Source organism: Marmota monax, unplaced genomic scaffold (genome assembly GCF_021218885.2).
Source record: "Marmota monax isolate L192 unplaced genomic scaffold, Marmota_monax_Labrador192_F-V1.1 WCK01_AAM20220418_F8-fsc00153, whole genome shotgun sequence".
NCBI classification, from domain to species: Eukaryota; Metazoa; Chordata; class Mammalia; order Rodentia; family Sciuridae; genus Marmota; species Marmota monax.
In genome coordinates this window covers 486,623-514,536 of record NW_026692146.1, presented here as the reverse complement: position 1 = coordinate 514,536, position 27,914 = coordinate 486,623, and the positions used below count along the sequence as shown (strand labels likewise).

The 27,914-nt window shown below is 44.0% G+C and overlaps 1 protein-coding gene across 5 annotated transcripts; it reads left to right on the top strand.

The window, feature by feature from the left end:
• On the top strand, positions 1-27,914 carry Tlr5 (toll like receptor 5). Of its 5 annotated transcripts, none has more exons than XR_009224605.1 (4): positions 1-115; positions 7,547-7,655; positions 10,861-11,032; positions 11,774-13,328. XR_009224605.1 is itself a non-coding variant. In XM_046418998.2 (4 exons), exon 4 carries the CDS (start codon positions 24,129-24,131, stop codon positions 26,703-26,705), a length of 2,577 nt encoding a protein of 858 aa, XP_046274954.1. In that variant the 5' UTR covers positions 1-115; positions 7,547-7,655; positions 10,861-11,032; positions 24,125-24,128; the 3' UTR covers positions 26,706-27,912. The 5 variants fall into 5 exon arrangements, 4 of the variants coding, with proteins under 4 accessions (XP_046274954.1, XP_046274977.1, XP_058427666.1 ...); XM_046418998.2 differs by lacking the exon at positions 11,774-13,328 and adding an exon at positions 24,125-27,912; XM_058571682.1 differs by lacking the exons at positions 1-115; positions 11,774-13,328 and adding exons at positions 144-4,473; positions 24,125-27,912.

Genomic DNA, 27,914 nt, shown 5'->3' with positions numbered 1-27,914 from the left:
CATTGCTGCTGGGAGGAGCGAGCTGAGGCTGGAGGAGGGAACCGAGGCTGGAGTAGCGAACGGAGGCTGGAGGAGGGAGCCGAGGCTAGACACGCTCCGGGATTCACCCCGGGAGGTGAGCGTCCGCAGCTGCAAGAGACCAAAGTGGGGCCCGAGTCCCGCGCGCGGGGTGGGAAAGCCGACGCCTTTGGCTGTCGGGGGGCCTCTGCCCCTCCTCCGGCCTCCCCCAGGAGCTGGCCTGGGTAGTTTCCAACTCGTTTCCCTCTGCGATCATCCCATACCCGCATGGCACTCTCAGTATGGCGGTGCTGAGGAAGGTGGGGGTCCCTTGATCCAAGGTGGGGAGGGGAGAGTGACACGTGGATCCCTGTGCCCAACAGGCAGGACAGGAAGAAACCTTAGCAGTATAACTAAGGCATTCTCATACTTGCCTTGGAACAGAGCCATTCTTTCTTGGCAGACTTTTACATTTTTATCCTAGTCCCCACCCTGTGGAAGGAGCAGGTGGCTTGTTCTGAGTTAGCTTTCTCCTTGCCCTCTTGGAAAGGAAAGACACATAGCCACTGCTAGTAGGGCCATGGAGATCCCAGAAAGTCACTGAGATGCTCCACAAAAGGCTTTAAACATCTTGCCCCATAGTGCCAGGTGGAGCAGCCTGGCAAACACTCCACAGTAAAAATTGTTGACCTTTTTTATGTTGGAAAAAAGAAAAAAGAAAAATGTCAGCCTGTGATGATAATGGCCCAGTGGCTCTGCGTCTGTAAAACCACAATTGAAAAGACATTTTATGGGGTGGGTTTGGAACCACATTGTGGTTTGGTTGATTGACTCTCCTGTGGGTGAGATGCTTCCAAGAACACTACTTGAGGCCTCATTCAGTGGAAATCTATAATGGTGGCTTTCTCCCAGGTGTGGGTTAGCTATATGGATACCTAGTATTTGGGACACATCCGTCCAGTATAGTCAACTCTGAACAGCTTGACCCCACTGACCTTCAGATACTGTTGCTGCGCAATAACCCAATCAATGCAATGCCTTGTTTGGACATCAAGTGTGTTTGTAATGCTGTCCTGCTTCTCGGTGCCTGGAAGAGGGGGTTGGTTATCTGATGATGCTAGCTGCCAAGCAGGCGTAATCAGACTCTTGCCAGATGAGTTTAGTTTGATCACTTTTCTCTGCATTTACTCAGGATCTGAACAGTCCATCCAAGATCTCCTGGACACTTTGACTCATTTCACCTTTTTCTCTGGGAAAGAAAACAATGGCCAGGAAATTCCCAGAGTGCCATGCACAGCCAGTCAGAAGGAAAGCCCTGGAGCAGAGCCCTGGAAAAAGTTCTGTGGGGCTAGATGCTAATCCTTCCCTTATCACATTGTGGAGAGGTTCCAGAGGTGTCCCAGAGGAAGGGCCCAGGCCAAAGCTAATTACCAAGCAGTACAAAACCAGTCTATATTTTAACAAAATTGTGATGGTACCCACAGGCTTAATTATCCTAACAGGCACTTATTTCCATCCTAAACAGTGGCACAGGATCACTGCTTTGGACATTTATTCTTTGAGCAGAGCAGGAAGCTTTCTGATTCCATTGTCAGAATGTTTTCAGTTTGGTTTGAGGAGGGAAGACACCTCCTGGGGAAGGCATGTGCATCACAGAGACTTCTTTGTTGATTTCCACACATCTGGAAGTGTGACTGCCCAGCGATGAAATCAGAATCGGTCTATTTGTTCACAGACTTGGATAGGAAGGAAATCCTGGAATGTCCAGTTACTGATTCCAGATGTGTTTGTTTCATTCTTTTTTAAAATTAATTAATTTATTTGTTCTAATTTGTTATACATGACAGCAGAATGCATTTCAATTCGTATTACACACATGGAGCACAATTTTTTATTTCTCTGGTTGTACACAAAGAAAGAGTCACACCATTCGTTGTCTTCTTACATGTACCTAGGGTAATTAAGTCCATCTCATTCCACCATTTTTCCTATCCCCTTGCCCTCTCCCTACCCCTCCCTCCCCTTTGCCCTATCCAAATTTCCTCCATTCCTCCCATGCTCCCCCTACCACACCCATTATGAATCAGTATCCACTTATCAGAGAGAACATTCGGCCCTTGGTTTTTTGGGATTGGCTTACTTCTCTTAGCATGATATTCTCCAACTCCATCCATTTATCTGCAAATGTCATGACTTTATTCTCTTTTAATGCTGAGTAATATTCCATTGTGTATATATACCACAGTTTCTTTATCCATTCGTCTATTGAAGGATTGGTTCTGTTATGGGGAGACGCCTCAGAAAGCACTCTAAGTCCGAATTTCAAATCAAAAGAGAGCTTTATTTACCTGGCCAGGAGCTGTCACCCACCACAGAGACTGAAGCTCTGTGGGTGGACAGCATCTTCCTGGTCCATCCAAAGAGAATATAAGCACAAAAACCACAACTCAGTGACTTGTTTATTGTCATGTAAGCTAGCCAATCATAGAAATTCAAACATTAATAAGTGGGACCTGTGAGCTCTAGGCAAGACTGGAATTTTCCAGTCAGCAAGCAAGCGATAAACAGAAGCAAAAAAAAAAAAGCATTAGCTTTGCAGTTCAGTTGACCACAGTCCTGGGTTCAAGCAGGTGCTGGACAGTCGCATCCTGAATTTGGGCAGGGGTCGGTGGGCAGAGAATCTACTTCAAAGTCACGTAGACCCACAAGGTCATTCAAACCCAGGATATAGCTCACCATGACCACCGCTACATCCTGAGTAGGTTACAATTTGTGGGGTACAAAGTGAAGAAAAGCAATTTTTATAAGAAAACAAACAGCTTTCATTTCAGTTTCTCAGAAACAGTTCTTGTAACAGTGTTTTATAGAAGGCAGCAAAATGGACAGTTCTTGCTTTATAATTGTCTTATCTCACTTATCAAAATCTTATGTCTATAGTCTATATTTTTTACTAATCTATAATCTATAATTTACACTCTTATTGATTGTATTTATTAGTTCACACCACAACCGTTCCATAATTTAGCTATTGTGAACTGTGCTGTTATAAACATTGATGTGGCTCCCTCAACTGTGGAAAAGAATGCAGAAAGCAGATCTCTGAATCTGCCTGAAGCTCTGAATCTTCAGTCAGTTCTCCAAATCTTTGAGTGGTTTGAAGTTCTGGCTTCATAGTTCCCTAATTTGTGAACCACGACCTATGACGTATTCAGCTCTGTGGGGCAAACACAAGTTTGGAGTATGGTTTCTATTATTCTGAAGCCTCCAGGTGTAGATGGGAAGATAAAACCAGCACCTGTGAGATAATTAGAGAGCAATTAAGTACAAAATTATGTGGTATCGTCCTCTAGTTCAAAGATAAAGCCCGGGTATGCTTAGAAAAGGCAGAGAAGACTTTCAGGAACTATTTGGTCTTGAGCTCAGTTTAGAAACCACAAAGACTAGACAGAGTAATAAGAAACTCAGGACAAGCAATGGCACTTGCTGTCCACAAGCTGCACTCTGAACTCCAGCTCTGGTCACTCTTTTCAGGCACACAACCTACTGACCACACCATTTTTTCCTACCCTTTTTTCCCCTTTTTGCTTGCTCTCCTGTGTGCAGGATGCTCTGCTAGGGGCTCCCCTAGATTTTTAAAGCATGCCAATGCTACCTTCTGCAGTGAAGGCTTCCCTGGCTGGCCCCGACTCCAAATTTCTCACAGAGCTGGAGAGCTTCTCCCTTGTCCTCCCATTGCTCCTTGCGTAGACTCCTGTTGAATCTCTTACCATCCTGGAGTTGAGGGGGTCTTTGCCCCACTCACAGAGGCTTTTAGGGAGTCCTAGGCTAGACATCTGATTTTGAAGGTCCCAACAAACAAACTCTGAGGTTCAGCCACTTGCCCCAAAAACCAGACAGAAAAGATAATAATGAAAAACAGGAGGAGATCTTTAATCAATGTGGCCATATTGGAAAGGCAAAGCAAGATCCAGCATCTCAGCCCTGTCTTTGGTTGTTGACAGGAGCTTTAAGTTTAAATAGACGAAGAACTGGGGGAATGTGTGAGGGGTATGCAGAAATAAGCAGTCTCGGTCAAACTGTGGTCTGGTTGATTTGTTCTGTCAATTCTTACTCTGTGAAGTAGCTCCAGGGAAGTCCTGATCATGTGACAATTGCCACTTGCCACTCAGGATGTCTATTAGTCCTGTGATCTTGGAAGGAAGAGTTATTTTCCATGAGATGATTGCCTATGCTTGGGGAGGGAAGAGTCTCATTCTGGGGTGATCTGGAAGATGTAGGGCAACTGCTAAAGACTTGTGAGCACTACTCCAGGGTTCTGAAACAGGATGCTGCAAATCTTGCCCCAGTCTTAAAGGAGGATGAGGTAAGTTAGGTAAATTTAGGGCTAATAAACCTTACGTTATTTTTTTTTTAGATGAACATCCTTAAATGATTATCATGCCAATGTGCAGAGCTGAGCAGATCACAAAATTGAAGGTAATAAAGGAGACGGATACATAGTCATGCAGGGATGCCAAACTTTATCCTGTTTGTCATTACCTATAGGACATCTGAAGGAAGTAAAGAGCCACTGCTTTTAGCCAAATCAGCCTCTCTGAGCCCCTGTTACAAGGCAGAGCTGTGTCACATCTGGGGATCCTCTGAGCCAAAGGTAGTATCTGGCACACAGGAGGCATTTGGTAAATGAGCCTTGATTGAACACCAGCCACATAGAGGGAAGATTAAAGCTCCCACTTACTTGGAGCAGAGGATGTGAGATGTGTTATTGAAGATCTAAGATTGGATCAATTAGGTGGAGCCCATTCCCAGAGCTCTTGAGGGGTGTGAGTTTAATGCAGTGGTAGTTCTCAAAACCCTCTACCGCCCTCAGAATGGAATTCTAGATTCTTTTTGATCTGGCCTCAACATATCCTGTGCAGGCTCAACTCACACCTTGAACAAACAGTTGTTCTTCAGAGCCACCCCAGCTCCAAGCAACACCCCAGCCTGGATTCTCTCTTGCCCTTTGACCGTGCTACTTAGAAGCCTCTGCCAGGACTGCGCACTGCTGTTCCTACCTAACTAACACTGGATCCTTGGGACCCCTTGTGTGTAGCCCCTGTGTGTGCAGGTCCCCTGGGGCAGGGCTATGAGTCCTCAGTGGTCCAGAACATCCCAGGCACATCCTCCAACAGCAATTAACATACCCTCCTGTAGCTGCAGTGACATGGCTGTCTTCCTGATGGTGACTGTGAACTCCTTGATGGCAGCCAAGGGTTTATCCTGGGTGTCATACCATCAGCTAGCTTTGTTCCCAGGAGATGGTTTTCCAATAAACATGTATGAAATGGAAGACTAAAAACAACACTGGGGTGATGAAAATACCAAAGTAAGGAAAAATCTACAGACATTTGAAAGGGGTGGGGGAGTAGGATTTGGTGATTAATTAATTCTATAAAAAGAGTAAAGGACACTGCAGGTAGGGGCAGTGTCCCACAGGGATCAGATTCCTGGCCTAGGAGAAGTCCACTTATCTGTCTCTGAGTTCCATGCAAAAAAAAAAAAATGTTTTTATCTCTTGTAGGATTTTCAAAATGCAAAATGTTTTATCATTTGGGGGCCTAGTTGAGTCTGGTATAAGAGGACATCCAGATGGATGTCCTTTGAAACCAGGAGAGGTCAAGGCTAGAGAGAGATCTTGAGGAAGGAGTGGGCATGGTCCAATTTGTGAGAGCAAAATGTGGTCACTGAGGGAAGAAGCCTACAGCTGAGAGACCCCCGGAGGGCAAAATGCCCAAGCTAAAGGGAGTAGGAGATGGGAAAAGAACTGGTGAGAAATAGAATGGTGGAAAGATAGAAGGGAAATCATGGAAGCCAAGAGAAGATAGCCTAAGAAGAAATAGTGGGCCAGAGCTGTCTGATGCTAACAAACAAACAAACAAACAAACCAAGGAGGTTCAGAAAAGAAAGGAAGAAAGCAAGCTTCAAGAGGGCACCCTTGTAGGAAAGCCAGAGTTCAGGGGTTAAAAAGAGGCTAGTTAGTAGGAAATGGAAACACTGGGGAGAGACTTGGGCTTCATGTCTGAGGAACCTGGCCATGAAATAAAGAATAGATTATTTTGCATGAAAAAGGGGAAGTAGTTGGGTCAAGAAATGAATTTCTGACTGTTTTGTAAGAGACTGATGTGTAGCTTGCGTGCAGGACAAAAGGAACCTGTTTATGCTGAAGGAATGTGGGTAAATTCTCCTGTTCGTATCGATTATATTTTATTTAATGTTTTTTTTTTTTTTTTTTTTTTTTGTTTCCCTTGCAAGTATCTCATAGAACTTTCTGGTGAATTTCCAAAGTCATGGAATCGATCACTAAATCTAAACCACTGGCTGTTGCAATGCCAAAATGAAAATATCATTACTAACATTATAAACTTCTTTCAGAGGTCCCCACGCTTGACTTTCTCTCATAATGGTGGTGGTCATTCTATCCTTTACACAGATTAATAACACCAGCCATAGCAGCAAACACACACACATGGCATTTACTTGGAGCCAGACACTGTCCCAAGTACCTGGGGAAGGTAAAAGGCGAACCAAGGTTCAGACTCAACATGTCTGTCTTCAGGTCCATGCACTTAAACCACCATGCTAAACTGAAAATTAGTAAGTTGGTATTTTATTGTAAATTAATGTTAATGTTCCTGATACTTCTACAAGATTCATAGACAACTCTGACAACGTGGCTTGTCCAGAGTTGCCAAGCCACTAATTCTCCAGACCCAGTTTTGTTGTGTGTCAGACCAGCTTTAGTAGTCAATAAATAATTTAATAGCTATCAAATAATCTACCATGTGCAAAGTATTGCAAGAACCCTGCAAATCTGAGCTGTGTATTCCATCTCATTTGCTCTTCCTAATCACTCCAATTTGGAGACAGGGGAAACGCTGCCAAGATTTGAACTCAAACAACCACAATAAAGGCAAAATCTAATGCCGTTTTCATCTGTGAGTGTTTTGTGATCTGAGATTCCCTCTCATCTTGCTCAGAGGTGTAACTGAGTCCCTGTAATTTTCAAGGCTATCTTTTATTTTCTTTGTCAACATGTTAAACAAATCGATGGTATTCATCTCTAATATGAACATACTCAGATGTGCAAAAAAATCACAACTTTTTCTTTATTTCCTAGATACTGACTTAATATTTGTTTGGAGTCTTCATCTCCCTGGGCAGGGAGCCATAGAAACTGCCTCAGTTTGTATCACAATTGCCAGATTTCACTCATTGCCAAGACCTCAGGGGCAGAGCTGGGAGGCGTTTACTGCCCAGTTCTCTGATCCACACAAGGGGGCTCTTGTCCCTGTCTACTCAGGGACCCCTTCGGTTCCAGTTGGTCTCTACTGCTTCAAGAACACAAGGCTAACTTTTTGGGGTCAAGTCACAGTGCTGTCCTCCTGGGGACCTGCAGACCTCCTTTGCTTTCCGGTTTCTCCCTTGCCTCTCTGCTTCTACCTAGCAACCCCCCACCCCCCTTTCTTACTGTGCCTCCTATCAATGACTCTGTGTCCTCTCCCTACAGCTTTGTTTAGGAAATCAAAGCCAGAAGAACCTGCATGGTACTTCTGAGTACAGTCCTGCTACTTGCCTGCCCAAGAGCAATGACCAGGGGATCTTCTAGAGAGGTGCAGGTGAGCATCGGAAGGTGGAAATACAAGAAGGGGGAAAACAAGTTTTCTAACCTCAGAATATTATCTAGCCATAGATGTAGTCCCCTTTAAGAGCACATTTTTAAGGAAGGAAGAAGTTGCTATTGAAGGCCAGGATATATGTTATAGGTACACTGATAATGTTATTTTCCACTATTTTTTTTCAAGATCCTTGGTAACAGGTTTGCAAATTTGCCAACATGGAGATGAGTATTCTGCTCCGGGGAGGATTGGCTGTGGTCTGTGATTTCTGTCATGATACTCAGCAAGTTTCCTTAGGCAATTTTAGAGTTCACAAGGATGTGAAAACACTACCAGTTCAGATTTGCTATTATACATACATATGGAGAAACTGAGGACACAAAAGTTAAACTTGTCTGGGATGCCCCAGTGGTACCCAAAGAAGGACCCAGATTGACTATTACCCAGCCCAGTGCTTCTGCCATGATTGCATGTATCCTGGGAGTAAACACCACTAGCAAGTTGGAGCCCTGAGTCAGTGTGGAGCACAGCCACCACAGGCAGCCTGCCCAGGCAGATTCACACATAATAAACTTCCTAGAGAGAACGGTGCCCTGGGCACATGGAAGGGACCTGTGCTCCCACATGGGCTGGCTCCTGCTCACAGTCACTCAGGCACAACCATTGAAATCATCTTTTCTCTTCAGTGCCCAGAGACTCACAGAGATCCTCCCTTCTTCTTCACCTCTTTGGGGGCTCACCTTGCAACTGAGGCATCTGCATAAGCTGCAGAGCCAACATGGTTTTACGTACCTAAGGAGTTTAAGAGAAATGCAGACTACAGATTCCCAGGATGGTTCTCAAGTGTTTTATAATTTCTCTTCCCATTTCCATTCTCTGCGTATAACTGATCACAGTTGAATAGGATTTCTATTCCCTGTTCACACCTCCCACCCTGCCCCAACCTCTTTCAATTTACATCACAGTCCAAATGATTTTTTTGCTGCTCCGAGCAGATTGTCTGTGTCATTACTTTCAGGGGATGCTATATTGGACTTCCCAGCTCTAAGCTCTCCAGCTCCCTGACCTTGCAGTTACCTAGCTCTCCTGGCAATTTACTTCGCCCATCAATACACCAGGTTTAGCTGAGTTGCATTCGGGGAGGCTGTCAGAGCCTGCCATGTTAATTTTCTAATTGAGAATATGAGCACAGACTGAACGGGGAGACAGGTAAGCATGTTCACTTCCTAGGTGAGCTCTCTCTCCCTGAGGATTTTGGATGTGTTGTGCGAGTAGTTCACTTTTCAAAAATCATCCAGATGAAATTATTTATTTTAATCAGATGCCTTTAAAACTGTGCTAATGAGTTTATAATAAGCAGACAAAAGGGAAGCCACCCTGTGCCTAACCCATTTCAGTTCTCAACATACTGTTTTCAGATTATCACTCCCTTGGTGGCTGCTGTTTTTGTTGTTTTATGGTGCTGGGGACCACCACGAGATGATATTAAAGAAAACAGAGGAAGCTGGTACATAATTTCCCATGAGTACTCAAAAGAAAAACACCAAATCACCCTAGCATGTTAAGAAACCCACTTCCTTCTCGCACTGTTCCCCTTCAGTGGTTTTAAAAGGAATGCCTTTCTGCTGAGGGGTAGGCGCATAAATGATGGCTTTCTACTTAAGCAAGTAAGAAATATTAGAGGATTACGTGGATAATTGGGTTCTCTGGTTTGGACTCTGGAGGGTCCTCGGTAGCCTGCTCTTAATGTTGCTGGAGGAAGGAGAAACTATTATTTTACAGATGATTTAGACTGATGCACAGAGGGTTTCAGCACTTGCTCAAGTTCACACATCTGTTACATGGTGGAGCTAGGATCTGAATCCAGCTACTAGCTCAGTTGTCATTTTAATCTCCAAACTCACCTTATTATGCAAGCAATATAAGCTTCCCAGAGGGCCCAGCCCAGCCTCTCCCACCCTGATTCTGCCCTCTGTGTGCCCCCTGCTGGTCTCCAGGAGAAGTGTTTCTCCTGAACCAGAGAAATTGACCCCAAACCCTCCTGTTTTCTTAGCTCCTAGTAAAACGGTGGGACCCTTCTGGCTCCCCCTCTTCTGAAACCCCAAATGAGTCCTCTTGGAGGTACTATCTGATGCTTCACTCTTCAGGGATGAGAAGGGCTTGGGAGTGAAGAGTTCTTCTCAAGATTGATTAGGCAGCATGAAGCAGCCCGAGTGGGCAGGAAAGCAGTAAGCACCTAGACTGATAGCACATCTCTTGATAGCACATCTCTTAAGGTCCTCCCCACTCTGTGGTCAGAGGAGCAGCAACGTGATCACCACCCAGGAGCTTGTTAGAAATGCAGGCTCTGTGGCCCCACCCAAAGCTGATGGATCAACATTTGCATTTCAACCAGATCTCTAGGGGATTCTCCTGCAAAGCACCCGTTGAGGCTCTGCATGTTTTTGCAGTAGATTTAATTTTGACTTTGTTTAAAAATCACAATGACAAGATTTCAACTGGATTCAAACCCTAGCTCCATGATTTAATAGATGTAAGACCTTAGGCATGAGCTTAGCCTTGGTGAGCATCCATTTAAATCATCTATAAAATGATGAAAAGCAAAACTGTTCAAATCTTCAACTCTCAGGACACTCTCGTCCTAAATCTGAGACCCAGTAATTGCACAGAGTCTCCTAACAGCATCGTGATTTACCTAGTCCTATTGCTTAGAAATGTCAAGCTCTGATGGTGACCTTAGCTCTATGTTCCCCCAGAAACTCACAAGATCCTTTCGTCAGCAAGTTCTCTGCTCACTGGAGAGTAGAGACGGTGGAATTGTCTTGTCCTTGTGCTTGATCCTCAGAAATCAAACGACCATAGAAATGTCACGAAAGAGACTTCTGGGTCCTGGGGGAAAACTTCCCCGTCACCACAGTGAAATTTTTTTCCCCTCCCTGGAGTTATAAGAAAGAAAGATGCCCATTGGGCTGAGTGACTCAGACATCCACCTTCTGAACGAGAGGCTGGGTCAGAGATTTTTTCAAAATCCCTTCCACCTTGATGTCCTATGTGCTTCGATTTACAAAATGGCCTTGATCTTCTCTGATAAACATTCCACTTAATAGAATCACACCTAAAAAGAAAATCGCTGTAGGACACAGAAAACCACCTGCGTAATGTTTTCTGTTTCTTCCTCTTAATTAGCTTTCCTGTTCTCTCTTAGGAAAACAAAAGCTCTTTCTCCTGATTCATTCTCCCCCCCACCCCACCTGCACACACACCATCACAGTGACGAGATTCCTACAGAATCAAAAACTGAAGCCTTGAAACAACCTGGGGACCCTCTGCCTCTAGAATGAAAAGAACTTAGAAGGGCCTCATACTAGGAAGAGGAGGTAAGTGCTTCTGATGAAAATATGTCTTCTTCAAATTATGAATGGGAAAAAAATTGCTGGGGTGATTAAGTTGTGCCAAGTACTGCAGGGGATCCCACGTGAATAAAATTGAGTTCCTGCCCTCCAGATTTACAATCTAGTGGGAAAGGCATAATGTAATAAAAATGCTGTCGTGGAGATGTACTCAGAATATCAAGGGCCAGAGACAAAGAATGCCTGGAGAAATGGGAGGGCTGTTTTGTGGAAGACCCGGCCTCAGAGGCAGCCCTTGCAAGGAATGTTGGGATGGGATGAGCTGATGAGGCATGCATAGGCATTCCAAGCCCAGAGACCAGCCCAAGCAGAGAAGTCGGGGTGGAGGTCAAATTCTGAGAATGGCAAATTATATCTGGGAAACAAGGCAGCAACGGGAAGGCAGTCTAGACATCGCCAGGAAGGTAGGCTGGGTTGAGTTTCTCCCTCTGTAAAATGAGAGTGCAGGCCCTAAGTATCTCCTCTAAGTAACCATTCCAGATTTAGGGTATGGTTGCAGGAGGAGGACCCCAAAGCCATTCTGCAGAGTTCTAATTTTGAGAGCCTAAAGAGCCAGGGGAGACTTTTCTGGTAGGAGTTGTGCTCTGGGAAGCTCCCTCAGGGAGGGATGCATATGTCAGAGTTACACATGATGTTAGTCAGTCTGTTACTGTCACAAAATACCTGAGACAATGAATTTAATAAAAAAATGTTTTCTTTGGCATACAGTTTTTGAGATTTCAGCCCATGGTTGATTGGCCGAGTTGCTTTGGGCCTGTGGTGAGGCAGCACATCATGGCAAGAGTGCATGGTAATGGAGACGTTTTTCAACTCATGGTAACTGGGAGGCAAAGAGAGAGATAGGAAATTGCTGGGATCTCAATATCTCCTTCAGGAACCTAATTTTCTCCTGCTAAACCCCATTCTACCACTTCCCAACAGTGCCACGGGCTGGAAACCAAGCCTTCAACATAGGGGCCTTTGGGGAACATTCAAGATCCAAACCCTATCACCCACTCTGGGAGGTGGTTGCTTTAGTGGCCCAGGCAGGAGACAGTGGAGCCTGGCAGCAGAGGCGAGGCAGCAGAATGGTAGGGTAGGGGAATCACTGCCAGAGATCCCGGAGGTGAAATTCATAGCATTGGCCACCAACTGCATTGATGCCATCCTTGAAGCTTCTTCCTGTGGGGACTTAGGAAAGCCACTTATTTGATTTTTAAGGATATATGTACTGAAGCAGAAACAAGGGTCCATGACCAACAATGAGTTCGAGGCAGTGTTTGGCCAGTTCAAAGGGATTTGGAAAGGTTGTGGTGCATATGTTGTGCATTTAGGGGAAATGCTGCAGATGCAGAAAAGGATATCTCAGGGTGTGTTCAGGGGAAGAAGCAAGGAACAAGCTCACTCTCAGAAGCAGATGATATGATACAAACAGGTATTCCCTTCAAGTCATGGTCCAAGTGAGATGGGGCTGCCCTGAATGGGCCCAGATCAGTTCATCCAAGGGACCCAGAGAACCAGCACACAGCTCTCAGCACCTGGGCAGCCATCTCTGCAGGTCCAGGAAGAGGAAGGGAGGCCCCCCCCACCCCCCTGGCAGAACACAAGCAAATTCATTCATTTAGCAGATATTTGCCAACATAATACCTTCGGAGTGCTAGTGATGGCAGTAAACCAAACAGAACAAGCAAAAGAATTCTAATTCACAAACAGGGACACAGGTGGGACTCTCAATAGAAGCCGGGGAGTTTGATGACAGTTGTAGACAAATTTCTAGAGGAGATTTAGTGGATGGTCTGCAGCTCAGGGAACCCTGCACTGCGTACGTTCACTGCAGCAAGGTCACATGCATCCTGACAGGGTTTCCAGTTTCTACCAACTCCAGGAGGAAATTTGGTTTGGACAGCATGTCTCCCCACCCTCACCCAGTGCTCATGGAACAAAGACTAAACATAAAAGGGACATTTCTCACTGGGCTAGACTTAATAGTCATGTTTTGTGTTATAGAATCATCGTAAACACTTAGAGAAGCAAACAGAACCTAATGAGACCAGCTAGCGTCAGTAAATAAATCAGCCATTCTCCTGAGCATGCTCCAGTGCCCAGAAACTTAATGTGCTGATCTCCGAGTCCTGTTTATAGAACTGTAGGCAGTTGCCAGACTTTTACCCTGCTGTGCTCGTCCTTGGTGCTCACAGAAGATGCTAATGCTTGCCGCTGCTCGGCGTGATGGGTCTAAGTGTGGGTGTGGAGCGTGCTTTCCATTTTGCTTGCATGAAGTCGCCTTTCCCCAGGCATGGGGTGAGCGCCTTTTGCACTCAGGTTTGCATGAGTGAGCCGCCCTCTCTCACCACATTAACCTTAGTGTGAAGTGCGGAGGCCCAGCCTCCTCTGCTTGACTTGAGTGCCCCTCCCAGTGTGGTTGCAGGGTGCTGCCCCAGGACTGCTACAGAGCTCTCTATGGGCATTGCTGTCCCAACACAGGCAGCCACACAAGTGGCCAGTAGAGGGCAGCAGCACGCTCCCTCCCAGTCAGGAGCTGGAGCTGGGCCTCCCTGGGCTGCTAGACCTAGGAGGCAAAGCCAGCTGCTTCTGGGAGAGGCAACACAGGAGGGGCTGACAGTGTGGATCACTCCTGAGGGAGTGAGAGAAAGAAGGGGCTTAGTGAAGTTGTGTGGAAGGCACACTTGAGCACTGCACTTTTGTGAGGGCACCAACACTCATCATATGGATCTTATTGCCAGAACTCAACCTCCATCCACTTAGGGTTCAGGGCACTTCTTTCTTTTTTTTTGTAATTTTTGTTTTTGTACCAAGGATGGAACCCAGAGGAGCTGAACCACTGAGCCACATCTCCAGCGCTTTTTGTTTTTTTATTTAGAGACAGGGTCTCACTGAGTTGCTTAGGGCCTCACTAAGTTGCTGAGGCTGGCTTTGAACTTGCGATCCTCCTGCCTCAGCCTCCCCAGGTGCTGAGATTACAGATATGTGCCACTGCTCCCACTCCAGGGCAGTTCTAAGGCCATCAGGAAGGTGCCATAGTTCAAATAAAGACATGAGAGAGCTGAGAGGAGACGGCTGTGTTGAAAGATCTCAACGTTTCAAAGGAGGAATTATGCCAACAAGAAATTACATAGAGATAAAATGGACCTTTGTATGGACATTGAAGAGGACAAGGACTGAGAGGGTGACCTGCTGGGAGCCAGGGCCAGAGTGTTTTGTGATTAAAGGATTCGATCACAAGATGAGCAGACGATGACTGTGAGGTGGGCTGAGGCAGGACCACTGCACAAAACAGCTTGTACTGCCATACAGGAGGACTTAGGCATAGAGGGTGATGCACTGCAGATGAAGCTGTGTGCTCTTAAGTAAGTTGCTTAACTTCTCTGAGCCTCAGTCTCCTCATTTGTAAAATGTTGTCTACAATGATAAGAGGACTCTAAAGCTTCCCACTGTATGATATGACAGTGATTAGCATTCAGTCTTCATTCAATATCCACAGGCAGTTGGTTCCAGGACCACCCACAGAAGCCAAACACATCAGATGCCCAAGTGTCTTGTATAAAATAGTGTAGTATTTGCATGTAACCTACACACACCTCCCACATACTTCAAATAATCTCGTATGAATTAAAATGCCTGATATATTGTCAGTGCTGTGTAAAGAGTTGTTATACTATATTATTTAGAGAATGACAGTAAGAAAACCATCTGAACATAGTCAGTGTGGGTGCTGGGTTTTTTCCCCCCAAAATGTTTTTGGTCTACGGTTGGTGGAATCCACTAATGCGGAGCTGGAGGACACAGAGGGCCGACTGTATACAATTCCGTCTTCCCTCCAGACTCTAGCCTAGCGGTTCTCAGATGTGAGCATGCATCAAAATCACAGTGCCAGGACCCAATCCCAAAGCTTCTGATGCAGGGAGTTGGGGTGGAATCCAAGCATTTGTGTTGCTCTCTAGATGCTCTTGCTGCTGGCGGGGGGAACACACTGTGGACATTACTATTCCACAACCTGTAGAGACTGTGCACTCCTGGTGGGCAAGGGTGCCCAGTATCTAGTGCAGTGATTGACATAACTCAGACTAGGAAGAGTCTCTGTAGAATAAATAGAGGTGGTGTTGAATGAAAACAAAGTCACATCAGTACAGTCTTGAAACCATGGTGGTTAGTGGCAGAAGCTAGAATTGTACCTGGGGACCAAACTCTGAGGCTAAGGGCATGCAGTCACCCAGCTGTTTTAATGAAACTAGAGTCAGAGGCTGGAGGGACTGGGGCCCTAATAAGGTTTTGGACTTGTTCCAACCTGTTGGCTTGTTCAGTGGGAGGCTTTATTATGGTGCATCTAGAGAAGGTATTTGCCATGAGAGATTTCCCCTGGTCCACTGCCCTTCAGCCTTCTCAAGGCTAAACCTGCATTCCATACCCACATGAGAAACTAGTCCAGTATTTTTATTGTTATGTGAACTTTGCAGGAACTCTCCCAGGTCCCCATTTGGAAATCTACAAAATCTTTCTCAGATATTGAGTCCTCTAAGCTTGGTGCTCTGGTGGTGCCCGAGGTTGACCTGGTACCTGCCAGAAGAGACATTTCTCTGTAGCTTACCACATGACCACAGCTAGCCTGGGACCAGTTCAGACCTGGGGCCCTGCCGAGGATCCTATTCCTGGTATTATTTGTTAGGGATCAAGCATTACATGAGTATAGGAGCAGCTCTGGCTCAACCCAAGGCATTCACAGGCCAACTGTGGTGTCCAGGGAGCAGGGAACCCCCAAAATGTAGTCTATGTATGTTTGCTTCTGATTCACCATGGTCCGTACCTCGGGAAGCTTAGGCGAGCAGCTCTGTTGTTCAGGCAATTAAGGGAAGAAAGGGAACCTGCTGCACTAATGGCTGGGATTAAAGTAAAATGGATTCACTTCAAATGAAAGAGAGACTGACCCTTCTCCCTCTGGTCTTATTATCTTAATTAACAGTGGCTGGCAGGAATCTTGAGGCCTGCATTGATTGTGCTGTTCCTGTTTTCTCCCCCTCAAAACCCTAGATACACATTATTCCAGGCTTAGTAATCCAAACCCAATACTCAACAGCCCTCTAAATTTCTTATCAGCCCTTCTTCCTCTCCAAGAATCACAGGGTTTCTGAGCTGAAGGGCATCCTGAGAACTGCTTGCATTCAAGTACCTGGGATATGGCTATAAAATGCAATTTTCAGTTCCTGCCAGACCCAAGCAACCTAAATATCCAGGAATCGGGTTTGGCATCAGTAGTGAATTTGGCTTAATTTAATCTTTTAATTAATATGTATAGCATAGACTTTATCATTTTAACCATTTTGAAGTGTTCAGTGGCATTAAGTACATCCACCGTCATTTATCAAATTGTTCATGGTCCCAAACTGAAACAATCACACCCCATCTCCTGCCTCCTGCCAGCCCCTGGCACCTCAGTCTACTTTCTGTATCTGTGAATTTGTCCATTCTAGAAACCTCATACAGGTTAAGTGGTGTAGCTCAGTGGTACAGCACATATTTAGCATGCTCAAAGTCCCAAATTTGATCCCCAGTTCCCCCAAAAAAAGGGTGGGGAGAAAAAAAGAGAATTCTACTTAAATGAAATCATACAGTATTTTTTCTCTTGTGTCTGGTTCATTACATTTAGCATAACATCTTCAGAGTTCGTCTATGTTGTCTGGTGTGTCAGAATTTTAGTCCCTCTTAAGGCTGGATCCTATTTTCTTATATAAACCCCCAATTTTGTTGACTTATCCTGGATGGACCTTTGTATTGTTTCCACCTTGGGGCTATTGTGAATCATACGGCGTGAACATGGTGTATAAATATCTGTTTGGGTTTCAGCTTTCAATTCCTTGGGGTGTTTACCCAGAAGTGGAATTGCTGAGTCATGTGGAAATTCTGTGTTTATTTTTTTTGAGTCAGTAGTGTTTTTCAAGCACAGTCGGGGCCGCACGCGGAGGACAGGGTAATCAGACTTCCTGTGATTGGAGTTACCTGGAAACCAACGAGACCAGCCTTCCTCAGCTGGGATTAAGGCACCTGTATGTTTTTAAAGTCCCCTGGTGATTCCAAGGTATAGACACATTGAAGAATCATTGCTTTACACTGGTGCGTCTCAAATTTGAGTTGGTATAAAATTCACACACTTGCTAAGAGTACAGATTTTTGACAGCACCCCAATCTTGAGAGTCTCAGTGAATGGGTCTGGGGGAGCCTGGGCTTCACTGGTCTCGAGACTCTGCAAGTAATTCTAATGTGTAGCCAGGGCTGAGAGCCACTAATCTTGTTCGGCCTCAGGGAAACATGAGAACATTGAGGCTACATGAAGGGACACATTCTGTCTAAGCCTCTGAGCCCCGAAGGGCAAATCTGCACTGGTTCCTAGGCTGATCCCCAAATCAATCCCATGTGTTCCCGCAACTGTATCACCCAGCGTGGGGGTGGGATCACTTACAGAATCTGCTTCTCTTCTGCTGATGGGAACAGTACCCTAATGTAATAATTTGTGGTAGAGTGCTTGCCTTGCATGCACAAGGCCCTAGGTTCCATTCCCAGCACCCAAATGAAAACCAACAACGTCAAAAGACAACCTGTGATTAGAGAATGTGAATTTTGCATTTGCTTATGAACAGTTTCTTACACTTAACAGCAGAAAACCATCAAGCTGATCTAAGAATACACAAAATATACCCCACAGTCTGTCAGTTACATGAGTTCTCCATTGTATTTTGTGTCCCTTGCATCCATATCCAGGGTTTCCCTTGGATACCAAATATCTCTCCTCTTTCCACCACTTCATAATAACTTAATAGATTATAATCCTCCTGACGCCTGCTTCCACAAACAAACTTCACATCTTTTTCAAAGTCAAGTGCCATATCTATTCTAGTATTGATGTATTTCTTAACCATTTAACTTAGTTAATATGGTGTTACTGTTTTTATTTGGGTCCTGTCTTTTTTTTTTTAATGTGCCACTAATGAAGTTTTTTTTAGTGTTGTGCTATAGTCCCATATTTTCCCATAAGCCCTGTGGTTATTATTGTGTGATTTTTATACAGTGCAGTGACTTCTAAGAAGTACAGTATATACTACTTATAGAACTAACCACAGAAATAAATTTTACATGTGTCTTTAAAAGCGTGCTGATGCATAATAGTGAGACATAGTAGTGGGATTCACTGTGGCATATTCATACATGCTCAGAACATAATTTGATCAATTTAATTCCCCAGTACCTCACTTACCCTCCATTCCTCCCTCTCCTGGCCCCCTTTCTATATCCTAATGGTTTCCCTTCTGTTTTTATAACATCACTTTTCTCCCCTTCACATATGAGAAAAAACATACAACCCTTCACTGTCTGAGTCTGGCTTACTTTATTTAACATGAAGCTCTCTAGTACCGTGCATCTTCTTATAAATTACATAATTTTGTTCTTCATTACGGCTGTGTAAAATACCATTGTGTGTGTATATATATGTACATATGCATATATACATATATATCATATTTTATTTTTTAAAATTAATTCTTTTTAGTTATACATGACAGTAGAATCTATTTTGACGTAATTATAAAAGCATGAAATATGTCTTGTTTTAATTCAATCCCCAGTACCTCTCCTTCCCCTTCCCTCAACCCCTGCTCCCTTCCCTCTATTGATCTTTTGGCCATTTACTCATTTTTTGTTAATTTCTTGTGAATGTGGACGATGATGAGATTCACTGTGGTATATTCATATATGTACATAGGAAAGTTATGTCTGATTCATTCTACTGTCTTTCCTTTTCCCATTCCCCTCCCTTCCCTTCATTCCCCTTCATCTACTCCACTGAATTTTTATTCTCCCTCTCCCCTCCATTGGGGGTTACCTTCTACATATCAGAGAAAACATTCAGTCTTTGTTTTTTTGGAGATTGGCTTATTTTACTTAGCGTGATAGTCTCCAGATCCATCCATTTATTGGAAAATGTCATCAAGTCGTTCTTTTTATGGCTGAGTAATATTCAATTGTGTATATGTACCATATTTTTTTATCCATTCATCTGTTGATGGATACCTAGGCTGGTTCCACCCCTTGGCTATTGTGAAATGTGCAGCTATAAACATGGTTATTCATGTATCTCTAAATATATGATGACTTTAATTCTTCTGGATCAATACTAAGGAATGGGATAGCTGGGTCATAAGGTGCTTTCATTCCTAGTCTTTTGGGGATCCTCCATACTGATTTCTATAGCTGCTTCTTATCAGACCTCTAATAGTGATGTAGGAGCACCCCACCTTCTAGAGAATTTTATTCCCCATCCCTTCCTTTTCTCCCTCTACTCCTGACAACCACTAGATGGCGCACTACACTGATGGCTACAAAGCTCTTCTGGCTTTTTGGTGCCCACCACATGTCCTGGGGAGAAGCAAGTGGCCACAGCTCCCTGGCTGCTTCTGGGCCCTACATCACCTGCTCACACCCGTCTGGCTCCCTTCCAGCCTTGACTTAGTTAGGGTTTGGGGATTCAGGGGTTTCAGGTCTCTTGGTACCTCTTGGATTCCCTATGTGCCAATCCTCTCTGGCTGTATGGATTCCATTCTTGGACTCTTTCTTAGGTCTGACTGGGTCTGAACCAACTTCACTGTTTGTTTGTTTGTTTTTTTTTTTTCATTTTCTGAGCCCTATTTTGGGGCTCAGTTGAAATTTACTTCCACCCATTTTAGCTTCTGGCTCCCATTCCAGAACATCTGCTTGTGTGACCCTTCCTCCTACCTTTTTCTGCACAAACCACCTCTCCAGACCCCTCAGTTCAGCTCACTTGACTATTCTGCCCACCTGTTCAGGCATTGGACCCATAGAGATCTGATTCAGAGGTCAAAATGTAGTTATTTCATGCCTTTCTATATTTCATAAGAAAATAGGTAAGCATGAAATTTTTGCAATACAACATAAGCTCAAACAATTTTCTTTGAAATACTTGTGCAGCTGGCTTTATCCACCTTACTTAATAACTTTAATTTTAGCTGTCCTATTATGGATTTGAAAATTCGGTGTCTTGAAATATCTATTGTCTTTCCGTCATTGTTACCAGCAGATTCAAGGTCAAGTCTCCTAGTTTGGTATATATGCTTGGGGGCCAGCATTGACCCATCCATAAATAATAATAAAAAAAAAACTAAAAATTTAACTCTCTTATCCTGAGCTGGTGTTCTCACTCCTGTGTCTCTGCAGGGATTTCTCTGTCTGGCTACATAAGATGAGAATTCATTTTGATGTTTGGATAAAGCAGCGGCTACAAAACTGACAGCTACTTGGGGACTACACTGGCTCTTTTCTGCAAATACCAGTAGTTCAACATCAGAACGTGTTTATCTTAAGTCACTTAAAATCCTCATTTGTGAAATCAAAGGTTCTGTGCTCTTTTCTTCTTAGAACAGAGGTCAGCAAACTGTGGTCTGTGTTTGGACTGCAAAGCCTAAAATATTTACCATCTCTCCCTTCCCAGAAAACTTTTTTTCCAACCCGTTCTAGAAAATAAACCATGGTGGTTATTTTTATATATGGTAAAGGTTATCAATGTGACATTGAAATGGGTAGGACTCTGATGATCAGTGAACTGTCTAAACCTGGGTGCAAAATTTGGTTTGTGATATAAATGTGCAATTTTGGAGGACAAGGACTTAAAGCTGTCAGCAGGCTCTCAAAGGGGCCCATGACCTTAAAACATGGAGAATTACAATCTATTGTCTCCTGCCGAGCAGTGTCTCACCATAGCATCCAGGTGTGGGCAATGAGACTGACTTTCTCATGTCTTGAAGGACATGCTAGAATCCACTTCCTACCAGAGGATGTGAAAAAGCTTACATGAAACTCAATCTAAATGTGATTGTTTTCCATGATTTTTCATTTTTGTCTTTGGGTCACAAGGCCTGATTTCCCCTGTTCTTGTCTCCTCTGAAGTGCATTATCAGAATCTTCACCCTGAGTACCACTAAATAGGGATGGTGTTCCTACCCCCCATCCCTTGATCTGTGCCTTCCGAGACTCTATCAGCTTCTGGAATCAGAGCCCCAACATGTGCACACCAAGTCACTTGGAACTGGATTCAGAGGCCCTTGCAGTGCCTGTCTTCCATCTTATCCCTTGACAAATCCGTCTCTTTTTCTGTAGATGTTAGTCTGCCCTTTTTAGTCTTTATCCATCATAATTTACATTTGGTATTATTGATGCTTTTGGAAAATATGTAGGATATAAATGATAAGTATAAAATTGAGGACGTCAGGTACAGTGGAAAGACAGTAAAACCCCCCATGATGCCTGAGAATGAGGGTCCCAAACCTTCAAGGGAGACAGGATGGTGTCTGCCCCTGGGGGTTCTGCTGCACCCTTATCTGTTCTGATTGATTTCTATTTTCTTTCAGTGATTCTTCATATTGACTATTAAGATTACTTGGAACTTTTATTCCATTTTCCATTTTGTGTATTATCTATAAATCCAAGATCATTAGTTCCCTTTCAAAGCCACAAGAAATTCATTAAGAAATGCTAATGTAGCCAGGCATGGTGGCTCATACCTGTAATCCCAGTGGCTCAGGAGGCTGAGGCAGGAGGATCACACGTTCAAAACCAGCCTCAGCAATTTTGTAAGACCCTGTCTCAGAATAAAAAAATAAAAAGGGATGGCTCAGTGGTTAAATGCCTCTGGGTTCAATCCCTGGTATTAAAGAAAGAAAAGAAGGGAGGGAGGGAGAAAGGGCTACTTTGTTTCTATCACCTAATCTGATCACCTGCAAAAGAAACAATCACAGGTAGAAAGAATAAGTCAAAGAATTCCTGGTTTTAGCCACCAGGGTACCTGGAAGGAACATGGGAAGAAAGATCTGGAAGCTTTACATCCCTGGGCTTCCGTGATGTCAGACCCAAATCATTTCTTTATAAAAAATATTTGAAATGACCTCTTATAGAATGTTGAAACCAAATGTATAGCTATACCATAAACTACCTACATACATAATTTTAAAGAAGTTAATATCATGCCCTAACTGGGGATATAAAAAGAAAGAAATAGAAAGGAAAGTAATAATGAATTAATATGTGTTTCTCATGTGAACTCTGGGCCACCGTTGCACTAGAAGAAAAAAGGAGTGAGTAGGATAAACTTGCCTACTTATTATAGAAAATCAGTTTGTATTTAAGAGAAGTAGTAATATTCAACTGGATCTTCTCAAGCTTTTTTTTTTCTTGCCCTTGACATTTTGAAATGAAAGGAAAATAAATATGCATAAACACAGTCACTGTGAAGGCACACAGGTGGAGACAGAGTAGGGTGTTGGTCTTGATTCCCCGGGGAAGCCACGCAGTTGAGAGGGGATTTTCTGAAATGGTAAATAACACTTTACAAAGTGTTTGTTGGCATGTAAAAGTTGGTTTCTGAGATAATTTGAGAAAGGTTCTCACCTTCAGGGACACCCTACATCGGTGTGGATATTGGCTGGTTCCATGTGCTGCAGGACTCTACCTGCTGGGGGTATGAGTGGCCCCATCTTTGTGACGACCAAAATGGCCTGCAGGTTACACCATGCTCTCTAGGGACAGCTGTCCCCATTAAGAACCACTGCTCTTCTATAGGTAAAATGCAGTTGCTTTACTCCCCCCATCTCTACCCCCTCTCTTCCCCTCTCCCTCTCCCACCATTCATCTCTCAAAATGCTTGCCAGCAGGAGGGATGGACAATAAGAAAAAAAAAAACCAAACAGGCGAGAAAATTAAGGATTTATGATAATAGCTTTGATGGGAAAACACAAGGTCATTTTCAAGAGAGAGTAGGGGAGTTATTTCAAATAGTGAGTGTGAGAGAAAGCTCTGTGGGGAAATGTTGATGTGAGATCCAGCCATGCGAAGAGCAGAGAGGAGATTCATGTAGAGGAAGCAGCTTATGCAAAGGCCCTGAGGCCAGGAAGAGTTCAGAATGACAGATGAGAAGCCCATATGCCTGGAACCCCTAGGACCATGGTGCTATATGCTCTCTCATCCTTGAATATAAGACTTCTTCACATCTCTTCTTTACTTTATTCAGATTTTTGTTTGGAGAATGGAAAGACTAGAAATAATAGAGGCAAGAAAGGAGTCTCCAAATGGAGGAGTAGATAAGCTTGGGAGGAGGAGCCTACAGAATTTGCAGATGAACTGATGTGGGGTGATATTTAAGAGAAGGAGGGTGATTCTGTTGTTGTCTTCCTGTGTCTCTGGGTGGAAATAATATGGTCATTTGCAGAGATGGCAGGAAAATTAAGAGTGATGATAAATATTCTCACCAAGTTTCTCCCAATAACCATTAAATGCCTCATTTTGATATTTTGGGATGCCCAGGAGTGAAGGCCTGCTTTTGATCTACTGTGCCATAGCTTCAAAGGTTCTTTGGAAACCCCACCACAAATTGTTCCCAGCAGGAAGCAAAACCCCATTGGAGTGGGGTTCAGTGCCCAACTGTAGCTCCATGACTATTCTGGCCTTAATCCATTTTAAAGTCAAAACTGTTGCCGCTGATGGTATTTTGTGGGATTTCTGCTTTTTATAAACTTTGCTTCCTTCCTATTTATTTATTTTATTTTCTCCTTCATTTTCTTGCCCTCTGAGTGCATAACTCTTTGCAGATGAATTAGTCAGCTTTTCATCATGGTGACAAATTACCTGAGTAAACAACTTATAGAGAGGAAAGGTTTATTTTGACTCAGTTTCAGAGAATTTAGTTTTGTGATGTTGGGGGTCTAACTCAGGGTTTTGCACCTGCCAGACAAGTGTGGCCCCCTCTGAGCTACATCCCAACCTAAGTGAATACCTAGAATAGTGCCTAGTGTGGAGGAAGGGCAATATTAAGTGTCTGATAGAAAGACAAAGAGAACAGCTTCATCCACAGCAGGCGGTATCAACCACAGCCACATTCTGGCATCAGATGAAGAAAGGGGTCCACTGGAGCAGGCACATCTTAGAGGAGACCCCCCAAGTTCTGAGGATCTACGTACAGTGCCTCAAGCTGAGATGCTGTGTTTTCATTCTCCTTTTCCCCCATAGGATCATGGCAGATCACCTTGACCTTCTCTTAGGAGTGTTGCTGATGGCGAGTCCTGTGTTCGGAATTCCTTCCTGCTCCTCTGATGGTCGGATAGCCTTATTTCGTTTCTGCAATCTCACCGAGATTCCCTCGGTCCTCAACACCACAGAGAGGCTCCTGCTAAGCTTCAACTACATCAGGACAGTCACTGCCACGTCCTTCCCCCTCCTAGAGCAGCTCCAACTGCTAGAGATCGGGAGCCAGTTTACTCCCTTGTCTATCGACAAAGAGGCCTTCAGAAACCTGCCCAGTCTTAGGATCTTGGATCTGGGTAAAAGTCAGATCGACTTCTTGCATCCAGATGCTTTCCAGGGACTGTCCCATCTCTTTGAACTGAGACTGTTTGCCTGTGGTCTCTCTGATGTTGTACTACGAGATGGTTATTTCAGAAATTTAACTTCTTTAATTCGCTTAGACCTGTCCTATAATGAAATTGGGAGCCTTTACCTTCATCCTTCATTTCAGGAGCTGAATTCCTTAAAGTCCATAGATTTTTCCTTCAATCAGATATCCATCTTATGTGAAGATGAGCTCAAGCCACTCCAAGGGAAAATGCTGTCTCTTTTCAGACTCAAAGCAACTTACCTGTACATCAGAGTCTCAGTGGACTGGGAGAAATGCATGAACCCATTCAGAAATATACGGCTGGAAACCCTTGATGTTTCTGATAACGGCTGGACTGTGGCTATCACAGGAAACTTCAGCAACGCCATCAGGGGAAGCCAGATTTCCTCTTTGATTCTCACCTACCATATTATGGGTTCTGGGTTTGGCTTCCAAAACCTCAAAGACCCTGACGAGAACATATTTACCGGCCTGGAGAGAAGCTCAGTAAAACGCCTGGATCTGTCCCACGGGTACATCTTCTCCTTGAACCCCCGACTCTTTAAGACACTCAAGGACTTGAAAGTTCTGAACCTTTCCTACAACAAGATAAACCGGATTGCGGACAAAGCCTTTTATGGACTTGAGAACCTCCAAATACTCAATATATCATATAACCTTCTGGGGGAACTTTATAATTCCAACTTCGAGGGGCTACGTAGCGTAGCCTACATTGATCTCCAAAAGAATCACATTGGAATAATTCAGGATCAGACCTTCAGATTCCTAAAAGAATTGCATACCTTAGATCTCAGGGACAACGCTCTTAAAACCATTTCTTTTATTCCAGACTTACTTACTGTCTTCTTAGGTGGCAACAAACTGGTGACTTTGCCAAACGTTAACTTTAAAGCCAACTTCATCCACTTAGCAGAGAACAAGCTAGAAAATCTGGCTGACCTCTACGAACTTCTCCGGGTATCTCAGCTCCAAATTCTCATTTTAAATCAAAATCGCTTTTCCTCTTGCAGCCCAAGCCACGCCCCTTCGGGGAATCGCAACTTAAAACAACTTTTCCTTGGAGAAAATATGTTGCAACTTGTCTGGGAAACTGGGTTCTGTTGGGACGTTTTTAAGGGGCTCTCCCAACTCCAGATTCTGTATCTGAATAATAACTATCTTAATTTCCTTCCCCCTGGAGTATTTAGCGATCTGACAGCATTGAGGGGACTGAGCCTCAACTCCAACAGGCTGACGGTTCTCCCTCCTGGCAGTTTACCTGCTAATTTAGAGATCCTGGATATATCCAGAAACCATCTCCTGTCTCCTGATCCTGGTTTATTTGCATCCCTTAGCATGTTGGACATAACTCATAACGAGTTCATCTGTGAGTGTGAACTCCGCACCTTTATCAGTTGGCTCAATCAAACCAACGTCACTCTATTGGGATCTCCTGCAGACATCAACTGCATGTATCCTAACTCGCTCTTAGGGGTTTCCCTCTACTCCGTTTCCATGGAAGACTGTGATGAAGAGGAAGTCTTCAAGTCCCTAAAGTTTTCTCTTTACATTTTATTCATTGTCACTTGGACTCTGTTCCTCGTGAGTGTTCTCATAGTCGCAAAGTTCCGGGGATTTTGTTTCATCTGTTATAAGACAGCCCAGAGACTGCTGTTCCATGACCATACACAGAGAATAGAATCTGATAGGTACAGATACGATGCCTATTTATGCTTCAGTAGCAAAGACTTTGAATGGGTACAGAATGCTTTGCTTAAACACCTGGACACTCAGTACAGTGACCGAAATAGATTTCACCTGTGCTTTGAAGAAAGAGACTTCGTCCCGGGGGAAAACCACATCACCAACATCCAAGCTGCCATCTGGAGCAGCCGAAAGATCATCTGTCTTGTGAGCAGACACTTCCTTAGGGATGGGTGGTGCCTGGAAGCCTTCAGTTACGCCCAGAGCAGGTGCCTCTCTGACCTCAGCAGTGTCCTTATCATGGTGGTGGTTGGGTCCCTGTCCCAGTACCAGTTGATGAAACACCAGTCAATCAGAGGATTCATACAGAAGCAGCAGTACTTGAGGTGGCCAGAAGATCTCCAAGATGTGGGCTGGTTTCTCAATAAACTCTCTCAGTGCATCCTAAAGAAAGAAAAAGGAAAGAAAGAAGACAGTCGCATTCAGTTGCGATCGATAGCAATCGTCTCCTAGTCCAAAGAACAGCTTGCAATTCATCCCAAGCCATAAGGAACGCTTGACTTTGTATTTGCACAAAGTGACCATTTGGGGGCTCTTTCTGGAGGTCTTGTTCCTACTATAAAAACATCAATCTCTTGGCTTTCATGTCAACACGATGTTTGTCTCACTGACCTCCAAGTGGAAAATAATATCTGGAAAATTGCAACTGCCCCTAGAGGTTCCCACTCACCATTGATTTCCTTTCAGACCCAATAATACTGTTCTCTCCTGTTGTATGGACTACAGAATGTCCCCTAGTCATGGAAAGGGCACCTTGGAAAAAGTTACAGGTGGCTTCATGGTTTTGCAGGGTTCGGTTCAAGAATGGTCTGGTCTGTGATTCTGATAACTCTGTTTTCGGCAAAACAATACTAAAAAGAACTGAGACCTCTTTCCTTCTTTGGCTTTAGGAACATCAACAGTGCTGGATGCAGGTCACATTTTATCTTGGGGATAAAAGGTGGTCCCAAGGAACCTTCAACTCCTCTGAGTCTAACCCTTGTGAACCATGCCATTTTGCATGTGACTCTTCTTTCAGCCTGATGCTCAGGACCTACCATGTTAGCACCAACCTACCTCTTGAACTTCCCTTCCTGCCAGTAACACCTCATTCATCAACTCCGTAAGCTGTTGTAGGAAGAATATGGACTTTATACACAGATCCTGGATCAAATTTTGATTCTGCTGCTTGTTAGTTGGGTCACTTTGAGTATGGTACACCCTTGCTGGGCCTGCTTTCTTGCCTGTGGACATCACAGTTACTAGGAAAATTATATTAACCAAGAATGTCAGGACTTCTCAGATCTTTTCCTTAGTTTTCCTAATGGCCACAAGAGATGAAACACACTGAATGGCCTCTGGGGGCAGTTGGAGTGTCTTTGAATTTGTAATTTTTGCCCTAAAAGGAATCTACATGTATTTCACATTCTAATTCTTTTTTTGTGTGTTTCTTAATATAGAGGCATGTTTCTACAAAAGCATTAATAAAATTTTTAGCCAAAGAACATGTGTCATATTTACCTGTTAGCTTCACATTCAGCCTCTTCTACATCCGACATACTGTATGTTGTAGTCATGTCAATGACTGCAGCTCAAGGAGTACTCTTGGGCTTAGGACTCAGCACTCCCAAATGTCACTCCCTTCCCCTCATGGTGCATCCCAGTCCTCACCTCTTTAACACA